The sequence below is a fragment of the Ammospiza caudacuta genome, chromosome 5 (assembly GCF_027887145.1).
Source record: "Ammospiza caudacuta isolate bAmmCau1 chromosome 5, bAmmCau1.pri, whole genome shotgun sequence".
Lineage (NCBI taxonomy): Eukaryota > Metazoa > Chordata > Aves > Passeriformes > Passerellidae > Ammospiza > Ammospiza caudacuta.
Genome location: NC_080597.1, coordinates 10,226,204 through 10,243,279, shown reverse-complemented (window position 1 = coordinate 10,243,279; position 17,076 = coordinate 10,226,204). Strand labels below are relative to the sequence as shown.

General features: G+C 40.5%; 1 protein-coding gene across 4 annotated transcripts in view; it reads left to right on the top strand.

The window, feature by feature from the left end:
• MYBPC1 (myosin binding protein C1) overlaps nucleotides 1-12,719 on the top strand; it is a 73,231-nt gene extending 60,512 nt beyond the window's left edge. For 3 of the 4 annotated variants that reach the window (XM_058804492.1, XM_058804489.1, XM_058804490.1), the window contains 8 exons: nucleotides 192-387; nucleotides 968-1,107; nucleotides 3,333-3,492; nucleotides 4,936-5,072; nucleotides 6,025-6,211; nucleotides 8,510-8,568; nucleotides 10,017-10,056; nucleotides 11,993-12,719. In XM_058804492.1, the coding sequence (XP_058660475.1) occupies nucleotides 192-387; nucleotides 968-1,107; nucleotides 3,333-3,492; nucleotides 4,936-5,072; nucleotides 6,025-6,211; nucleotides 8,510-8,568; nucleotides 10,017-10,037 (900 nt within the window). In that variant the 3' untranslated portion in view covers nucleotides 10,038-10,056; nucleotides 11,993-12,719. The remainder of the gene's footprint in view (nucleotides 1-191; nucleotides 388-967; nucleotides 1,108-3,332; nucleotides 3,493-4,935; nucleotides 5,073-6,024; nucleotides 6,212-8,509; nucleotides 8,569-10,016; nucleotides 10,057-11,992) is intronic. The other variant, XM_058804491.1, reaches the window with a different exon arrangement.
• The last annotated feature ends 4,357 nt before the right edge of the window (nucleotides 12,720-17,076 follow it).

Below are 17,076 nucleotides of genomic sequence, written 5' to 3'. Positions count from 1 at the left end.
CCTTCTGAAACATGGAGTCAGATCCTCATCTCTTCCCTCATCCTGGGACCCATGTGAACACCGTCACATTTCAGGACAATTTTTACTTCCTGTTTGGGAAAAAAAACGGGAATTAAACCCATTTCCTTCTCTTCCCTTTTCTCCCCCCTCCAAAAAAAATCATACCAAAATTGTTTCCTGGTTCCTTGCAGGGAAAACCAAGGGCAAAAGTGTCGTGGGAGAAGAACGGTTCTCCGATCGACAAGAACGACATCAACATCCGCAACACGGAGCAGGACACCATCATCTTCATCAGGAAGGCAGAGCGGGGCCACTCTGGAGAGTACGACATGAAAGTGGAGGTGGAGAACCTGGTGGACAAAGCCACCATAGACATTCAGATCGTTGGTATGTTTGGAGAAATGGAAATAGATCCATTTTCCCAAGGCCACGGGAAATGGGAATGCTGCCATCTTTCTTGGCAGTGATTCCTCTCCATGCTCAATTACTTGGCTGTAGGTTTGGGGTCTCTCAGGAAATCTCCATACACCATAGGGTTGTTGGAATGTGTCAGTTTCTTTTTTTCTCTGTTAAGCCTCTCAAGGTTCTTGTCTATCCAGGATGCAAGATTTTTCCTGTTGAGTGGTACCCATAGACAGTAATGGCAGCAAATTCATAGTTTGTCACAAATGCAAGAAATCCTGAATGCTGAAATTAGGAAAGGTGGGAAAGATAGACAAGAAAGCACATTTATTTTTCATTTTTAGTATCCATTCCTTTACTTAATAGGCAAAACTGGCAGCACAACATTATTAAATTTATTGTAACTCTGATATGCCTTCACTTTGGAAAGTTTTATTTTGCAACCACATCTTTCTTTTGACTTTTGTTTTGTAAAAAAAGAGAGAGAAATCAAACTAATGGGAAGATGTGTGTGGGAAAAAGATAGAGAAATCAAACAGTAGAATATGTCATATTTTTGTTGCAGATCGCCCAGGCCCACCAGAGGTTGTGACTATTGAGGATGTCTGGGGAGAGAATGTGAATTTATCATGGAAGCCACCAAAAGATGATGGCAATGCTGCCATTACTGGGTACACTATTCAAAAAGCAGATAAGAAGAGTATGGTAAGTAATAAGGAGATATTTTAAAGCTGGATGTACTAGTGAATCGTCCCTTTTAAAAACAAAAAGCTTTACATGCTTAAAAGGATGTAGGTGGACAAAGCGTGGATTTATCAGCATTTAAAAAATCTCTACAGAACCCTCTAAAAGTTCTAAAAATCTCTTCATCACTAGAAGTGGAAATATTTTCAAATTATTCCAAAGAGAAGGACTGAAAATGGGAAGGAGAAAAGTAATTCTGCATTTTTCCTTTGCCTCAGGAGAGAAAATAAAACCTTAAAATATTAATTCTGAATTCAGTAGGCGGCTACCAGAACCAGTGTTCCATTGCTGCTGTTTTCAAACCTGCAATGTCACACTGTGAGAGTCATTGCCACTGCCTACTACCCATGCAAAAACAGTACATAGGTACTTCTGTAACCACTCTGAGATTTTCTGATGAAAAGTGCAATACAGAAATATTCATTATTTTCATGAAACTAACAAAAATTTTAACAAAAATTATTTAGAGCTGTACTGTTGTTAGTACAGTTTTTCTTAAAAGACAGTGGTCAGATTCTCAGATTTAACATTAACTGCAAATTTAAACACTGGAAATCTAGGGCAATATTTAGGGAGCTGCCTTCTGCAAGAAAATCTTTTCCTCTCCTATCCTCCACATTAATATGTTGATGTCCATCATTGTCTGATCAATTCATTCTTCCTATGCCTCTATTTTCCTTCCCATCCTTCTTTTTTTTTTTTTTCCTCCTTCTCTTGAGACTGTAAGAAGATATGGTCTCTGGTACAGTGATCGGAACAATTTCCCCTCTAAATTACTGTGATAAGGAGAAAGTAACAACAGCAAGCAGCATTTAGGGTTCAGTGTGAAATGGATCATTCAGGTCACTTTCCTCACTGTATCTGTGGTGGTGCATTTTGCAATTCTGGCACAGCTGGTCTTCTACAAAAAACTGTTTTCCCAAAGGAACTTTGGCTCTTAATGTTGACCAAATATGAATGCAAACTGTGGTACAGGGAACTCAGCACAAGTTCATCTTTAGAAAAGCAAGAAAACTATTTAGGGCAGAGTAAAGGAAAGCAAAAACATTGTTGTGGTCGAATTGCACTTTGTATTAATTGCATTTTTAGCATTAACCTCCTTCAGCTCAGATTGTTGTTTAGGTATTGTGTAATAGGACAGAATTCACACATCCTGTTACTGCTGCAAGACTAAAGCACTGAAACCCACTTGCCCATCTTGGCCTTTAGATATCAGAGGACCACAAGCACAGAAGAACATTTCTCATGAACACACAGCCTGTGACAGAGAGGGCAGATTAGTGCAGTGGCCTCTGTGAGTGCATATTACTGCAGAATGCCTTCCCCACGGGAATGCAGTTTTGTTATCTGCAACTGTACTTCCTCTGTCACAGCAGTGTGGATCAGGAATGAGGGAGCCTGCCTTGCTCACACAACACAACCTTTGTAAGCCTGCAGCTCCTAAAATGAGCCCTTCCAGCTGCCAGTGTAACAATTCAGCAGGGTGTGGCCTTCACTGCTCAGCAGAGAGCTCTGCTGCACTGCCATCATCACTCATTTCACTATTAATTACTATTAGCTGCATTTCATTATTAATTACAGTTAGCTGCATTCTCTTCAAAGAAGAACCTGCTCCCAGAAGCTTGATGATCCTTCCAGTGGATGTCTGGGTGGTGCAGGGTGCTGGGGAGTGTTGTATTGCACTAAATAGTTTTAGTTTTTGTTTTGCACTGGGTTATTAGAGATTTGCACAGAGTAGTCTTTATATTGAACTGAGTAGTTTTTGTTATATCATATGGTTTGTTATTCCCTTCTCCCATCACATGCTCTCTCCCTGACCTGTCCCTCTGCCCAATACCCCATGGTGATCTATTCCCTGGTCAGTCCCTCCCCTTGCCTCTCCTTACTCTGGTCCCCATCCTCTGTCCCCCATTCCCCCAGCTATAAAACCCCCTAAAGGCAGTTGGCTGGTCTCTTCCCGTGTGGGTTTTTTCATCTGGTGGTTCTCAAGTCAATAAATAGAGGACATTCATTCCCATGTGGAGAAGAGTGCTTCCAGTCTTTTGCTTTTGTCTATGTAAGATTGTTGGGCTAAGGTCCATATCTACCTGGATTGGACCCTAACAGCCCAGCCAGACATGGTCTTATAGATGGCACCCAACATGGGGGAGAGCTGACCCTGTGTGTCTGTGTGTCTGTCCTTTCAGGAGTGGTTCACCGTGATCGAGCACTACCACCGCACCAGTGCCACCATCAACGAGCTGGTCATAGGCAACGAGTACTACTTCAGGGTCTTTGCTGAGAACATGTGCGGCCTCAGCGAGGATGCAACCATGACCAAAGAGAGTGCTCTGATTGCCAAGGATGGTTGGTTAACTATCCTTGCCTCATCAAGGGGGAGGGGGGTGCTCAGAGGCTGGAAGGTGGCTTGAGGTAAAGGTCGTATCTCTAGAGGCACTCCCAGCCCCAAGGCCAGGTCCAACAGCAAGGGCATTTCCTATTCAGACCTCTTGGCTTGTCCACATAGCTCATAGTCACTGTTTTTAATCAGGAATGAGACATTTCTCCCATGATCTGACATTTTCTATGGTCTTGGATCTCAGACTCACATCACCACTGGCACGTGTGCATTGACAAGATCTGGAGAGGAGTAAAGCAGCTGCTCTGTTAGAAGCAGTGGGTCACTGCCCTGCTCTGGAGACTTGGCATCAGCTGTGCAGGCACTCCCTCCACTTCAGGCAGGATGCAACAGAAAAGCACAGCCCCCGCTTCACATCTCTTGAAGGTGGGGCTAGGCAAAATCTGGTTCTGCAGTCAAAAATCCTGACATTTCAGAAGATGTCAGTTGGAAATGGCACTGAAAGCTTAAAAACCACAAATCTTTGCTATGGAAAGGAAATTCTGAAAAAATTAGCTCACAGGACAAAAATCAAAGCAGTTTGCCTGAAAGGAAGGAATACATGATGTGACTGCCATGATGCAGAGCACAGACACCCTGTACAGCCCACACAGCCAGGCTGAAAGACTCTGGAGTCATGAACAAGAGAATGGCTCTAGGAACTCTTTTTTAGCACTGCTTTACTTTCCCTTCTCATGAGAGCAAGTATCAGGCCTAAGCTGCATGGAAGTCAGTATGAGAGCTTGGATCAGCTTTCAGTGAAGCAAAACTGCATGATGATACCTGTGCACAGGAATAGATGTCTGTCTGTCCAGCCACTTGAAATGCCAGCTGAATGTGTGGCTGAAGAGGATTTGTTGGTGGTGATCTCCATTGCAGAGTGGAGATAAACTGGCAGTGAGAAAATACATTTTACTACCATGTTTCCCTTGTTCAGACCCTGCGTCCATTCACTGTAGTGTCAGCGCACTGTTTGAAGCAGAAAGAAAAATAGATTTTTAAACACAGGGACAGTTTATAACAAGAGCAAACTGTAAAAAATAATTGGCAGCAGAGTGAACAAGGCTTGCCAAAGACAGGCATCCTGCAGTATATGGAGGATATATGTATATGAGGGATCCATCCTGCTCTGCAGCATGCAGGCAGAGACATGGAATGAACCTGTATTGCTTTGTGCACCACCTGCACAGGAAACAAAGAGAAGCTCTCAGACATCAATGCTACAGCATAATCAGGGGCTATAATCACTGTGCAGACCCACCTCCAGCCTGCCCTGCTAGTGCAGCCACTGGAGTCCCCTTGTACCTAAAGCAGTGCAGATCAGAACTGACCCTCTGTAGCCATTTAATGCACTTGGGTGTTTAGCTACCTGCCAAGGTTCTTTTTATGAATGTTTAATTTTCCCTTCGCAGGTAAAGTGTACAAATACCCAGTGTACGATGACTTTGACTTCAGCGAGCGGCCGCTGTTCACGCAGCCCCTGGTGAACACGTTTGCTGTCGCTGGCTACAACGCCACCCTGAACTGCAGCGTCAGGGGCAACCCCAAGGTACAGCACAGCTCTGACAGCAGCACTGAAAACACCAGAGAGTTTAACCTGACAATGAAAATTAATTATGTGCAACTTTTACCATTTAACTCATGAGCCAGGCTGAAGCAAACAGACAGGTGTGGGTTCTAAAGAATGCAAAAATAAAGGAGCTGCTTGCCTGTGCTACAGGCACTACAATAGTTAATGCACAGATAAATCAGTGAAGGGGCAGAACCTCAGGAAAAGGCTGGGCTTTGTTGAGACTCTCACTGACAGCAGCTGTACAGTTAATATAGCAATAAAACTTACTACTAAAAACCACAATTATTCTACATTCTATTAGCTCTATAAAGAGCTAATTATTCTCTAAGTAAGCACATTGCAGGAACGCTCTGGGTGCCAGGTTGTTTCTCAGACCCACTGCACAATGTGTCTTGCACTTTCTTTTGAACTGTGTCTTTTTGAGATCTTTGTTTTAGTGAGAGAAACTGAACTGGCCTAGTAAAATGAGAAATCCAATGTGCTGTTCACGTTCACCTTCACAGTTTCTGACTGTGCAAATTACTGTGGAAAAATATGTTTTTCCTATTGACTTAGAGTAATTGGATGTCAAAAGCTAATCATCAGATGTTTGCTATCATTACACAGTTCTTGTATTGATAACAGGCTTGTACTTATGACTTTAATTAGCTGATAAGAGCTGCACTGAAAAAAAAAGTGCTAAAAACTAGATGATGCAGCCAATGCTTATCTTTAAGATTTACAGTTTCCCTTCTATCACTACTTAATCTATTTTTAATCATCTATATTTTATAATCTATTTTTTATCATTTATTGATTACTCAGCTTTAACTGAACGCCACAAAACAGGGGATAAAATATTTCAGTTCACAGCTTTGTGCGTTTGGACTTTCTTGTTGTTGCTTGTTTGGCTGGTTGTTGTTGTTGCTGTTGTTTTTCCTTACCACAGCCCAAAATAACGTGGATGAAAAACAAAGTGCTGATAATGAATGACCCGAGGTACAGGATGTTCAGCAACCAAGGCGTGTGCACCTTGGAGATCCGCAAGCCCAGCCCCTACGACGGAGGCACCTACACCTGCAGAGCTGTCAACGAGCTGGGAGAGGCAGAGGTGGACTGCAAACTGGAAGTGAGAGGTAAGAAGGGCTCCAAAACACTGCAAACACCCTCTTTGCCTGAGCACTGTCTACAGAGCTGAAAAAGGACGCAAGGCAAGTGCAAAAGGGAGTTCAGCTTTCCCCAGTTCAGCTATTGATTGAATCAATATCGCTGTTAGGACAAACTAATATCGATTGCTTTCTTTTGTTTTGTTTCCAGTAATGGATTTTTTTAATGAATTTCAGGTAGTTTAGAATGAACTGGGATACCATGAATGGCAACAGGACTCGGATAGGATGACTAATGAATAATCTCAGGACCATATTTTTCAGAAAGTTACTTCCTAGGAAAAGACAGGGTCATATTTAGCTGGACTAATTCCTGTCAAAGGCTTCGTTTCAACTGTAGAATAAAATGTTTCTCAAAAATTATTCTGAGTTTATAACTAACGAAAGCTGCCTAAAGACAGCTGATAGGAAGTGTCTAACTAAGGAATTCAGATGTTATTTACATTATATCTGGCTTTAATTACATTACTGCCGTCATGCTAGTCTATAATGAAAACCACATTTAATAATTTATGGATTGCATTGTGTTTATTTCGCATTTCAGTTTTCATTCTCTGTATTTTCTGATGTATCTTGTCCACAGCTCAGATTTGCCAGCAAGCAGACATTTCAATAAATGTTTTGTCTGTGTTCAGTTGAACACTTAAATAATGTAATGAAAATAAGAATAACGCATTTCTTAGTTTTTATTTTTTATTTCTAAGATACTGTCTTTAAAAGGCGATGTCCTCATCATGGAAGTAAGATTGCTTTCTTTAATCACAAGCAAACTTTCTATTTCACAGCATAACAGAACACCTCAACAACTGAGAAAGTTACTTTTCTATTTTTTTTATACTGAAAAGCCAAGTTATGTTGCTAAGTGAACACAGCAGCTGAAGCTTAGCAAACTGGGATAGGCTTCGCTCTAGGCAAATATAGCAAATTACCCTTAAACAGCCAGAGTACAAAGACATCATTACACCTTATTTCTCTCTTCTATTGTCTTACATGTTGATTTATCATCCTCTTAAGTTTCCCAGCCTGTTTGTTCATTTAGGAGGGCTCCCCAGATGACTGCTCACCCTGCTGATGCAGAGCAGAGACCTGCGGATTTCTGACTCACTGGAAATGAATTGCAGTGTGTGTGTGTGTGTTTGTTTCCATATGTACAGCTTTAACCCAGTTCAGCTTTATTCCAGCAAGTCAGACTACCAAAGTCTGGATTTGTAAGATGATGAGATAGAACTGAATGTTGTCTGAATAAGATTAACAGGCTCAAGGCTCTGATGCCTATCTGGGGAACCTACAAGCTACAGTGCTGTTACTACAGATAGTAGGTTTGACTTACTAGTAAGTCATGCTAGAGAGCTCTATGCCATGCAAGAGTATTTATTGTAGCACACTGTATTTCCTTATGCTGGCTAGATTTACTTTTAGCCATCCATCTCTGACATATTGGAGAACATAAATTTATTGTCCCTATATAAATACTCAGCCCCAAAATTATCTGAACAGCATAGGATTTCAGAGTGTGCATAATATTGGAATATTCTGGCTATGAATATTATCAGTATGCTACAATTTTCTACATTTTAGCCATTTTCTTACACTATTTTAGGTGTAAAATTAACCCCCTAGCTGTTGCTAAATTTAATGCTCATTTCCTGAAATGTTTTAGTGATCCATATAAGCACAATAAAAATAATAAAGACTTTTTCTGTCCTCATAAGAGGTTTTTCATGTACTGATGTTATTTCAGACATTCAATCTTCTGTTCTTTGGTTTTAAGTTTTGCTGAGTGAATTTAAAGATGGACGTTACATGACCTACTCAGTACAATTACACATTTAGTGGCCTTTTTTTGTAAATGTGTTTGTGTAAAAAGTCATGTCATAGGTGACTCTTTCTCATCTATATTGAAAGATAATAACATATGCAGAATCTCATTACAAAAATACTGTATATATCTTTTGAGTTTGTTGAAATAAATCCCTAAATTTGGCTCTAAATCTCCCATTACAAGCACTAAAAAAACTTATTCCTTATCAGCTTCACTGAGGTCGATGAAAAGAATTAGATAAGGTGCTGTGCTGCTTTTATCATGGAAGAAACAGCTTTGGAGAACATTTATCTTAGAACTGAAATAAAGGTTCATGATCGCTCTAATAATAGGTTGGTGATAGCAAAGTTGCTGTATAAGAGATTTTATTTTTAAAAAGTTTTAAGATCAACTGGGAAAAATTTCAAATGCAAATAAATACCACTATAAATATTCTAATCCTGCAGTGATCTATCATGGAGTAATTAACCCAGGAGAACCACTCAGCTTGGCGGGGGATAATCAGGTTTACAATGCGCGTACTCCTCTGGACATTCCATTTCATTCCCACCCTCTCTTTCCACATGCAAATGCCTTTTCTGCATGCTAAGTGTGTATTTCTTTGCTTTTTTTAGATTCAACTAGCTAGAGTCTCATGGCATACATTGTCTATGTCACATGAGCAAAGAAGGCCAAATTAATCAAGACAATATCCAACCATGGATATTTAATAACAGAATTACTGAGGTTGTAGACATATTTCATAAAAGTACATGTATCTATAAAGAATTTATTTAGTGACTGTGAATATATTTGACCACAACACTTAGATCTTTCCAGGAGAAAGAAATATGCATTTCAAATAAACCAGCTCTCAATTAGTTTGTAGAATTATTGAAAGACCAGAAGTATCATAAAGTCATTTGCTGCACTTAACAGGCATTCTTTATAGCACATTACTCTTTGGTTACAAATTAGTGCTCAGAATGATAATCTGTTAAGTTCATGGCTGAACTTAAACCTACCAATTTTAAGGATGAAATCTTGATTCAATAACTTACCAGCAGAAAATTTTACTTCATTTACCTAATTTCTTCTACAGTTTATTTTGCATTAAAGTTCGTTACGGTTCAGAAAATTTGACTCTTTCTGTAGAAATGCCTCTTTCCTTGCACTCTTGCCCAGATTCAGAATATTAACAGTGCAGTTTTAAAATGACAGTGATGCCCAGAAACTGGTCTGCAATGTATTATAGACTTATGATTTCAGTCCTAAAACACGTTAGGAGATCAGACTGGATAATGTTTCCACAGCTTTGAAACTACTGTATTTTTCTTAAAAGGCTACAATAGGTAAAAAGTTCAGTATTTTTATAGACATACACATAGATAAATGTGTATATATATATATGGGTGTTTTATAGAGTAAAAATGTTTAATTAAATGTAAGGGCTCCTACAGAGTAAACAGCATGATTTAGTAACGTAAATATGGGTATATAACAAAGTACATACTATAGTGCACAGGTATGTAATTAGTCTGTACTTGATTATTTTGCCTTACAGAGTTTCAACATACATATATATATTCTTCAGTGTTATGTGTGTGCCTTTTTTCCCCCCTAGTGGAAAATACTCTCTCTCTATATATATATGTATGTGGTAGCTTCTTTGAAGCTACATTTGGAAACTTTTATCATAAATATAATTTTATTCCAATCTATACTTGAGACTAATTAGAGGTTTTTATAGTTACTTGTACCTATTAATCTAGCTTTTACATATTAATGATAATTTTGAAGTGGAACTGGATCCCTACCTTTTACTCTTCATGTGCTTCTATTCCCACATATTTTACATGACTAAGGATTAAATTATCACTTTGACATAATTGTAATAATAATTTCACTCAACATTTTCTCTCCACTTTTGTGTTTGCAATTAAACTGTTACTTCTCTTTCTCTCTCTCCCTTAGTTACACAGTAAGGATTTTTGAATGTATAGTGTCATCTAAGGTAAGCTTTCATATGGTTCTTGCATATGAAGCTTATGTCTGTTTATACGTCATACAATGTCTGCCTAGTATGGCATGATTTTCATTATGTCACTTAATGAAAATGTTAAATAAGTGAGTTAATTAAATAAGTTAATAAGTTAAATAAGTAAATAAGTTAGCAGCATGATGGTTTTAAGGCATACAAATTCAGATTTTAGTAATTGCTTGTCATGGTAATTCTTAGTAGTACATCCCACACCTTCTAATGGTGCATGTTTCAATGGAATTTAACAGTGCATGACTTAGAATGATTAATTAGTACAAATAAAATGCAAGTAATAAAAACAGCATTATGTATTTACAGCAAGTTATTTTCTTATAGGAATATGCCTCTACATAAACAAAATATTTATTTCAGCGTTAACTTCTTTTAAAAATGAATGATTTGTAGCTCGACTTGCACTCCATGAGCTGAAGGAATGCCAAAAAGCTGAAAGAATGCCAAAAAGCATGCTTTTTTCTTTTTTTTTCTTTTGGTCTGTATTGTGCATCTACCTAAGGTTGGGGGCGAACACTTCTGCCACAATGATGACATTAAATGAGACAGCACAGTCTCATAATCACTAGTAACAAATAGCACTTTAATTGAATAATCCTTGTCTTAATAAGGGTTATAAGTCCTTAAAAATCTGTACTCAGCATAAATGTTGTATGTAAGTATCAGCTCAGTTGCATTTAGCTGAAGCATTCAGAGAGTGTTATCTTCACCCTGGCAATGTACTTTTGCTTTAAAGCTTTTGGTGTGTTCCAGAAAAATCTCAGAAGGTAAGTGCAGCTGTCAGTGGGTGGTTTGCAACTTGCAGAGCACAATATTCATGCAGATTTGTGAAGGGAATAGTAATGGTGTATAGCTTTGTAAAGCAATTTACACCCTTTGTCTGGAGAAAGGGCAATTTCTAAAGTTTTTAGCAAAATATTTATCTTTCTCTCACTGTTTCTTCCAAACATCATCTAATTTAAACGAAACTAACAGAAATATTGGTGTTTAATTTTCACGGCTTTTACATCAGAGGCACGGGGCATCCACAACCACTATGGGCAACACGTGCCAGGGTCCCAGCACTTTCACAGTGAAGAATATCTTCTTTTTATCTAATCCACACCCACCCTTTTCCAGTCTGAAGCCACCACCCCTATCACAACAGGCCCTTGTAAAAAGTCCCTCTTCAGCTCTCTTGTAAGTTCTCTTTAGGTACTGGAAGGTGCTCTGATGTCTCCCTGAAGCCTTCCCTTCCCCAGCCTGAATAGCCCAAATAAAAAGTGCAATTTTTAAGTGAATTTAAAAGCAAATCTAGAATGATTCCCCAGCAGACGAAAATTTCAGCTTTCATCATTTCTCTCTCTGGACACTATACCTGAAGTCCTGGCTTTTAAAATATGATTCTTTCATGGATGTCATCCCACTTGTCATTTTCAAGCAACATGGTAAATATTTTGCTAAATACCTAGAAACCATTTTAAGACCCAAAACTAGAATAAATTGAATATCTCTGCATGTTTTCCACAACTCATCCTGGTCAGTGTTTCCTACATTGTTCCCCCTGCACTGACTTCCATCTCTGACCATACTCCACCCAGCGTGATGGAAAGCCAGGAGAGTTATTTGAAGTGAAGCTCATCATAAACTATTGCATGTGGTGAGATAAATGACTGAATATATGATACCCTAGAAAAGAAATTCACCCTGCACAAGAGGACAGGAAAAGTCTGTAGAATACCAGTTAAATAATGGTAGATGTCATACTGGACTTTTGAGCAGGGCTGAATTTTACCACATCTCAAAGTATGTAACAGAGACTGACTAAAACTTGTCACTTATGCCAGAGAATAAAGGTGCAAAGCTGTTGCTCCAGGGACCTTCACCCTGAAGATTTTCCTGTTTTCCTTGTTTGTAGGTGGGCTTTCATTCTTCAAGCTATTAATGGATGGAGTGCCTCCGCACATCATTGACTCGTATATGCGTGAAGTGCAGGCAGACAAAACTGAAGGGAAGTGAGAGTCCGACCACAGAGCTTCCTCCACTGCACTGGAAGCTGGTAGCAGAATAATAACAACATTTTAGTTCTTGCAATGACAGAAAAACATGTGCAGTGGGGGATTTTATGACCTTTTTTTTTTCCCCCTTAATTGTCCTTTTGTTTTCCCTACCTGCTCTTACTGAAAAGAAAGAATTACGCATGGATTGCTTTGAGGTTGAAATGAAATGAACTGAAGACAACACACGTTTTGTAACGTTCGGCTTTATTTTCTGTTTGGTATCATGTTCTGGTTTTTAATGAGGAAAGCGGGGAAGCTGTGTAACAAGCACAAGGAAGCAGTCAGTCTGTTCTCAGTGGTACAAAGCATATCTTTCTCAGACTGGAAGTACATGGATTAGCCAGTAGATGTGCAATAAGATCCTTGGAATACATACCTCTGATAATGTACCTTATTCACTCGAGAATTGTTTAACAGAATATGGTTTTACTATAATGTAACTAATGCATATGTAATTAATGATCATTTAAGCTGAACATATCTTCCTATAGAAGTTTTGATTTCCTAAATCCAACCCACTGGTCTCTCAACTTAACTGAAATTGTTTTATTTAATGTACAATAAACATGAAGTGTTTAAGATCTATTAAGTTCTTGTTGACCTTTTTTTTCTGTCTCATTTTACCACATTTCTTGTTTTATTTCCACTTACAGTATCAGCAGCCCAGTGGGCTTACACCTTAAGATACATGACACAGAATGTGAGGGGATAAATGCTATCGATACATGCAACTTTTTATCTGTGCATTTTTCAGTATTTTAAATGTGATAAATGCCAGCCATGATGGCTTTCACCATTCTGGTTCCACTCCCTTCCCCCAGGTAACTCATGGAGCTCTTGCAGCCATCACATCAGAAAAGGGACTCAGACATAGCAATGGTGAGTTCACTGTGCATGGCAAAAGTGCCTGAGATAAGGTAGAACACCTACATTTCTTCTCCAACTCCAGCATCATTAAAATCCAAGTTCTTTAGGAGAGGGGCTGATTGTCCCTGAGTCTCCAGCAAACCCTGAAACATGAGAGACACAAGGTCACACATATTTTGGCCAGGCTGTCAGTTCCTTATTGCCCTGACATTTATTTACCAATTCTCACTCTGGCTGTACAAACAGGGCAGGTTATGTGCTCACTGGCTAATGACTGATCTCCAATTAGGGTTTATAAAGATAAAGGCCTACTTAGACCAGTAGTACACCACAAGATGTTTATTTGATGTCGGCGCATTTTCAAACATGCAGCAGTCAGTAATTATGCAATAAAAAAAGATTGTGTTACTCTGAACTGCCACACCTGAAGTGGTGTTTTCACAGCTGTGCTCCCATTTCTTTCGCTTTGGGGATCTGAGTGCATTTTCTCACATTGTTCTGTAAATCTTACTCTGATAGATAGATAGATAGATAGATAGATAGATAGATAGATAGATAGATAGATAGATAGATACTTTTTTTCACTCTTTTTATCTTAGTGATTTCTTCTGTGGCGTTCTCTGTGCAGGGAAGCAATTCTGCATTCCCAGTGATCCTGGGCACCCCTCCACACCCTACCTGCATTTCACCCTGCTCCTGCCAAAATCAATCCTCTCCTACACATTCATTCACACCAATACATGAAAGAAAGCAACACATATACTAGGGAAAGAATTTCATACAGGATTAATAATTTCTGTTTATTCTGTATCCCACCAGTGAATTGAGATTCCCTTCATGTATTTTGAAGCACAGAAAGCTGCAGGAGAAGGTCAGTTTGATTAAATGCCGTAGAGATTTAAGCATTTGAGTACATAGCCCACATTTAAAGTAGTATGAGTCTGTTATAGTCAGCACCAAAAGCTACAGTTTTTGTGAGTTTCTGCTTGTCAGTTAACCCAAAAATGAAGCACACAGCCACCTGCACTTTGTATACATAACATTTACAGCTTCAAGGTTACATTTATCTGCCTCCTCTTAATATCCCACACATGACAGCCTGGAAGCCCAGCATAACCTCAGCTTCTGCAGGCTCTCTGTGGATGGAATTAGCCACTCTAATTTCTCCCAGATGCCAGCGTTGTTAAACAACAAGCTGACCTAAGCTCCTTTTCCCTGTGTGAACAGTAAGCGTTGTACTCAGCTGCCCTCAATTCCTCCCCCTGCACCCCCTCAGGCTGGGGATGAGAGGAGGGGGCATTAACCTGCTCTAAATCCAGACTACACCGAGCAGCCAGCACTCCAGATCAAGAGTTAACTGAATTTCAGAGAAATTATTGGATGGTGTGGGACAGGACAGGGATTTCTAGTGATTTAAAACAGGTTGCAGAACCTTATCGGGAGAATAATAGAAAGAGAAGTTTTGGTTTATGACAATTTGCCCTATAGGATTCTCCAGGAACGATGTTTAGTGGATGTAATAGTGACCAACCCCAAAGGAAAATGCTAATGAAATCAGCAATTAATACCAGCTTAGGAAAATAAAGAGGTACCAAACAGCCACTACAAGAGAAGCAACTTAGAGGGAACAGAAGCAACAGAATATCATGCTGTAGATGTGACATAATTCTCCAAAGAAATTTCTCCAAAGCTACAGGGATTTCCAGGTAATTAGCAAACCTGAAAGAGATCAGAGGGCAGCAAATATATGTAAACACACATAGATAGACACAGGGGGATGAATCAAAGTTAATTTAAAATATTTTAGTTTATTTTTAATGAAGCCAGAAGAAGATATCTGGTCTTCTCTTGGCTCCTATTTGCTTTCTCTGCCCATGGAAGGTTATTTGGTACATAAATGTAGAAATACAGCTCCATTCTCCAACTGGTATATGTGGATCTTGATACAGGCACTACAGTTACCCATGTGCATTAAAAGAACACAGCTACTGCCAGCACACTTTTCCTTTACTGAAAAAAAATCTCACAAATATAAAGGAGAAGAATAAAAAAGAGACAAGTAATCTTTAAAAGATTATTTAAATTAGGATATACTGTTAATAAGGTCTTTATGAAGAGTCAGAATTTTTAAAGTATTCCTTTTATAAGAATAATTTTAAACTTCCTGAACTTCCTTTTAGGGGGGGAAAGTGTAATATTAGTACATTTTACAGAGCATTGTGAAGGGACTCTCACTTAGTGAAAGTCTTTTGTTGCATTTTAAGATTCTGGAGCAAAAGGCATTCTATTTTAAGCACAGTGTACTTACTGTCACTTGACTTTCATGTCCTGCTTTCCTGACTGACAGGTAAAGCTGCTGCTTTGGAAGCAAAACTGCATCTTGAATGCTGAAGAAGCACTAGAAGACTAAACACACTGGACTTAAAATTCTGTGTTCCCTTATTCTATGCTTTGTTGATGAATGCTTTTGAAATTAAAACAAACAGCTCCCCAAGCCCAGTGATAAATTCAGTAGGGAATCTGTTTCTTCCTCTAATGTGGCACTTTGCCAGTTACTTTCCCCTCTAGTTCCTTCCCCAGTTTCTCTTTTCCTCCAGCTATCCAAAGAGCAATCTCTCCATAAATACCAGTTCTATTATGCTCACTGACCACAGTGGTGCACAGAATATTAAATGAGAAAGAGTTTTCTTTCAAAACCTTCTTCCAAATGCAGTGATTCCAGTGGACTGGGGATCTGACTGGTTGTGACTCTGTCAGATTTCCCTTTTGCCATTTTCCAGTTGGCTGTAACTGAGCCTTTCTTTACTATATTGTATGTAAATCCAGACTATATATTCTCCTTTACTAACAGTTCCTATCCTCTCTGCTTTGGCCTCCAAAGACAATTACTGCATCATACTGTTATTAATGATCTGTAAATTAAATCAGCTGATGAATGACATAGCACTTGGAATGCCCATAGCACACGGTAGGATTTGGAAATCACTACTTAACATGTGCCAAGCATTCCTGACTTTCGCAATAGAGAAACCTCCTCAAACACATTACAACTTTATCAGTTGAAGTGAATCAGCTCCCTTTGAATAACAGGAAGCAGCTCTGTCCAGGAAACTGCAGTGTCTGGACAGAAAGCTTCACCCTCTGGCTCACAATGGAGCAACTTAAAAAAGAGAATTTCCAATACTAAGAAGACGCCATTGCATGTTGTATTTTTCACTTTCTACTTCAGCCACACAGCTTTTCCTCAGCCTCACCCAGAAACCACACACCTTGCTGGACATTCAGGAATGCATCTACAACCCTTCACATAACCGATTCAAATGACTTGATGTGCCACAATTTCTCAAAAGGCACATTTGAAGTACCCTCCCTAAGCAAGTCAAGGATGTGAAATAAGCGCTGTGTAACACCGCGTGCAGTTGCTCCGTAACACGCTAACACCAGAATCCCCAGGCAATGGGGAGGGATCCTTGGGTGATGCCGTGGGGCCACTGTCCCTGCAGGCACTGTCCTGCTGGCAGCAGGGATGTCACCCGCTGCTCAAACCCTGCCTTTATGCTCTGCTCCAGCAAAAATCCTTCTGGCCACCTGCTGCGTGCAGCCCCTCTGCACGATAAAACTTGTGAAAGGGAGGTGAGCCGAGATCACGGATGGGAGCGGCACTCATTCACGCCGCCGAGATGAGAGGTGCGCGCACGGCCGCCTGTCCCCGGGGACAGCCCCGGCCCTGACCGCCCGCGGCCTGCGGAGGCGGCGGGACGGGCCCTGCCGGCCGCACCCGCCCCGACCCAGGGCTTCCCCCCGCCCGGGCATCCCCAGCCCCGCACGGCGAGGCGGGGCCGGCGGAGCCGTGCCCGCTCCGGGGCCGGGGCCGTGAGAGCGCCGCGCGTTCGGGGCCGAGGAGCCAAAGCCGAGCCGGAGGCGAGGGCGTTCGCCGCGCGTTGGCCGAGGCGGGGGCGGCCGTTCCCCTCCGGCCAAGGCGCTGTTGGGCGTCGGCTTCTTCCGCCGCTGCCCCCGGCTCTGCACAGCCCCGCCCCGAGCGGCGGCGGCGGCTCCTTGACCCCGGTGCCATGCG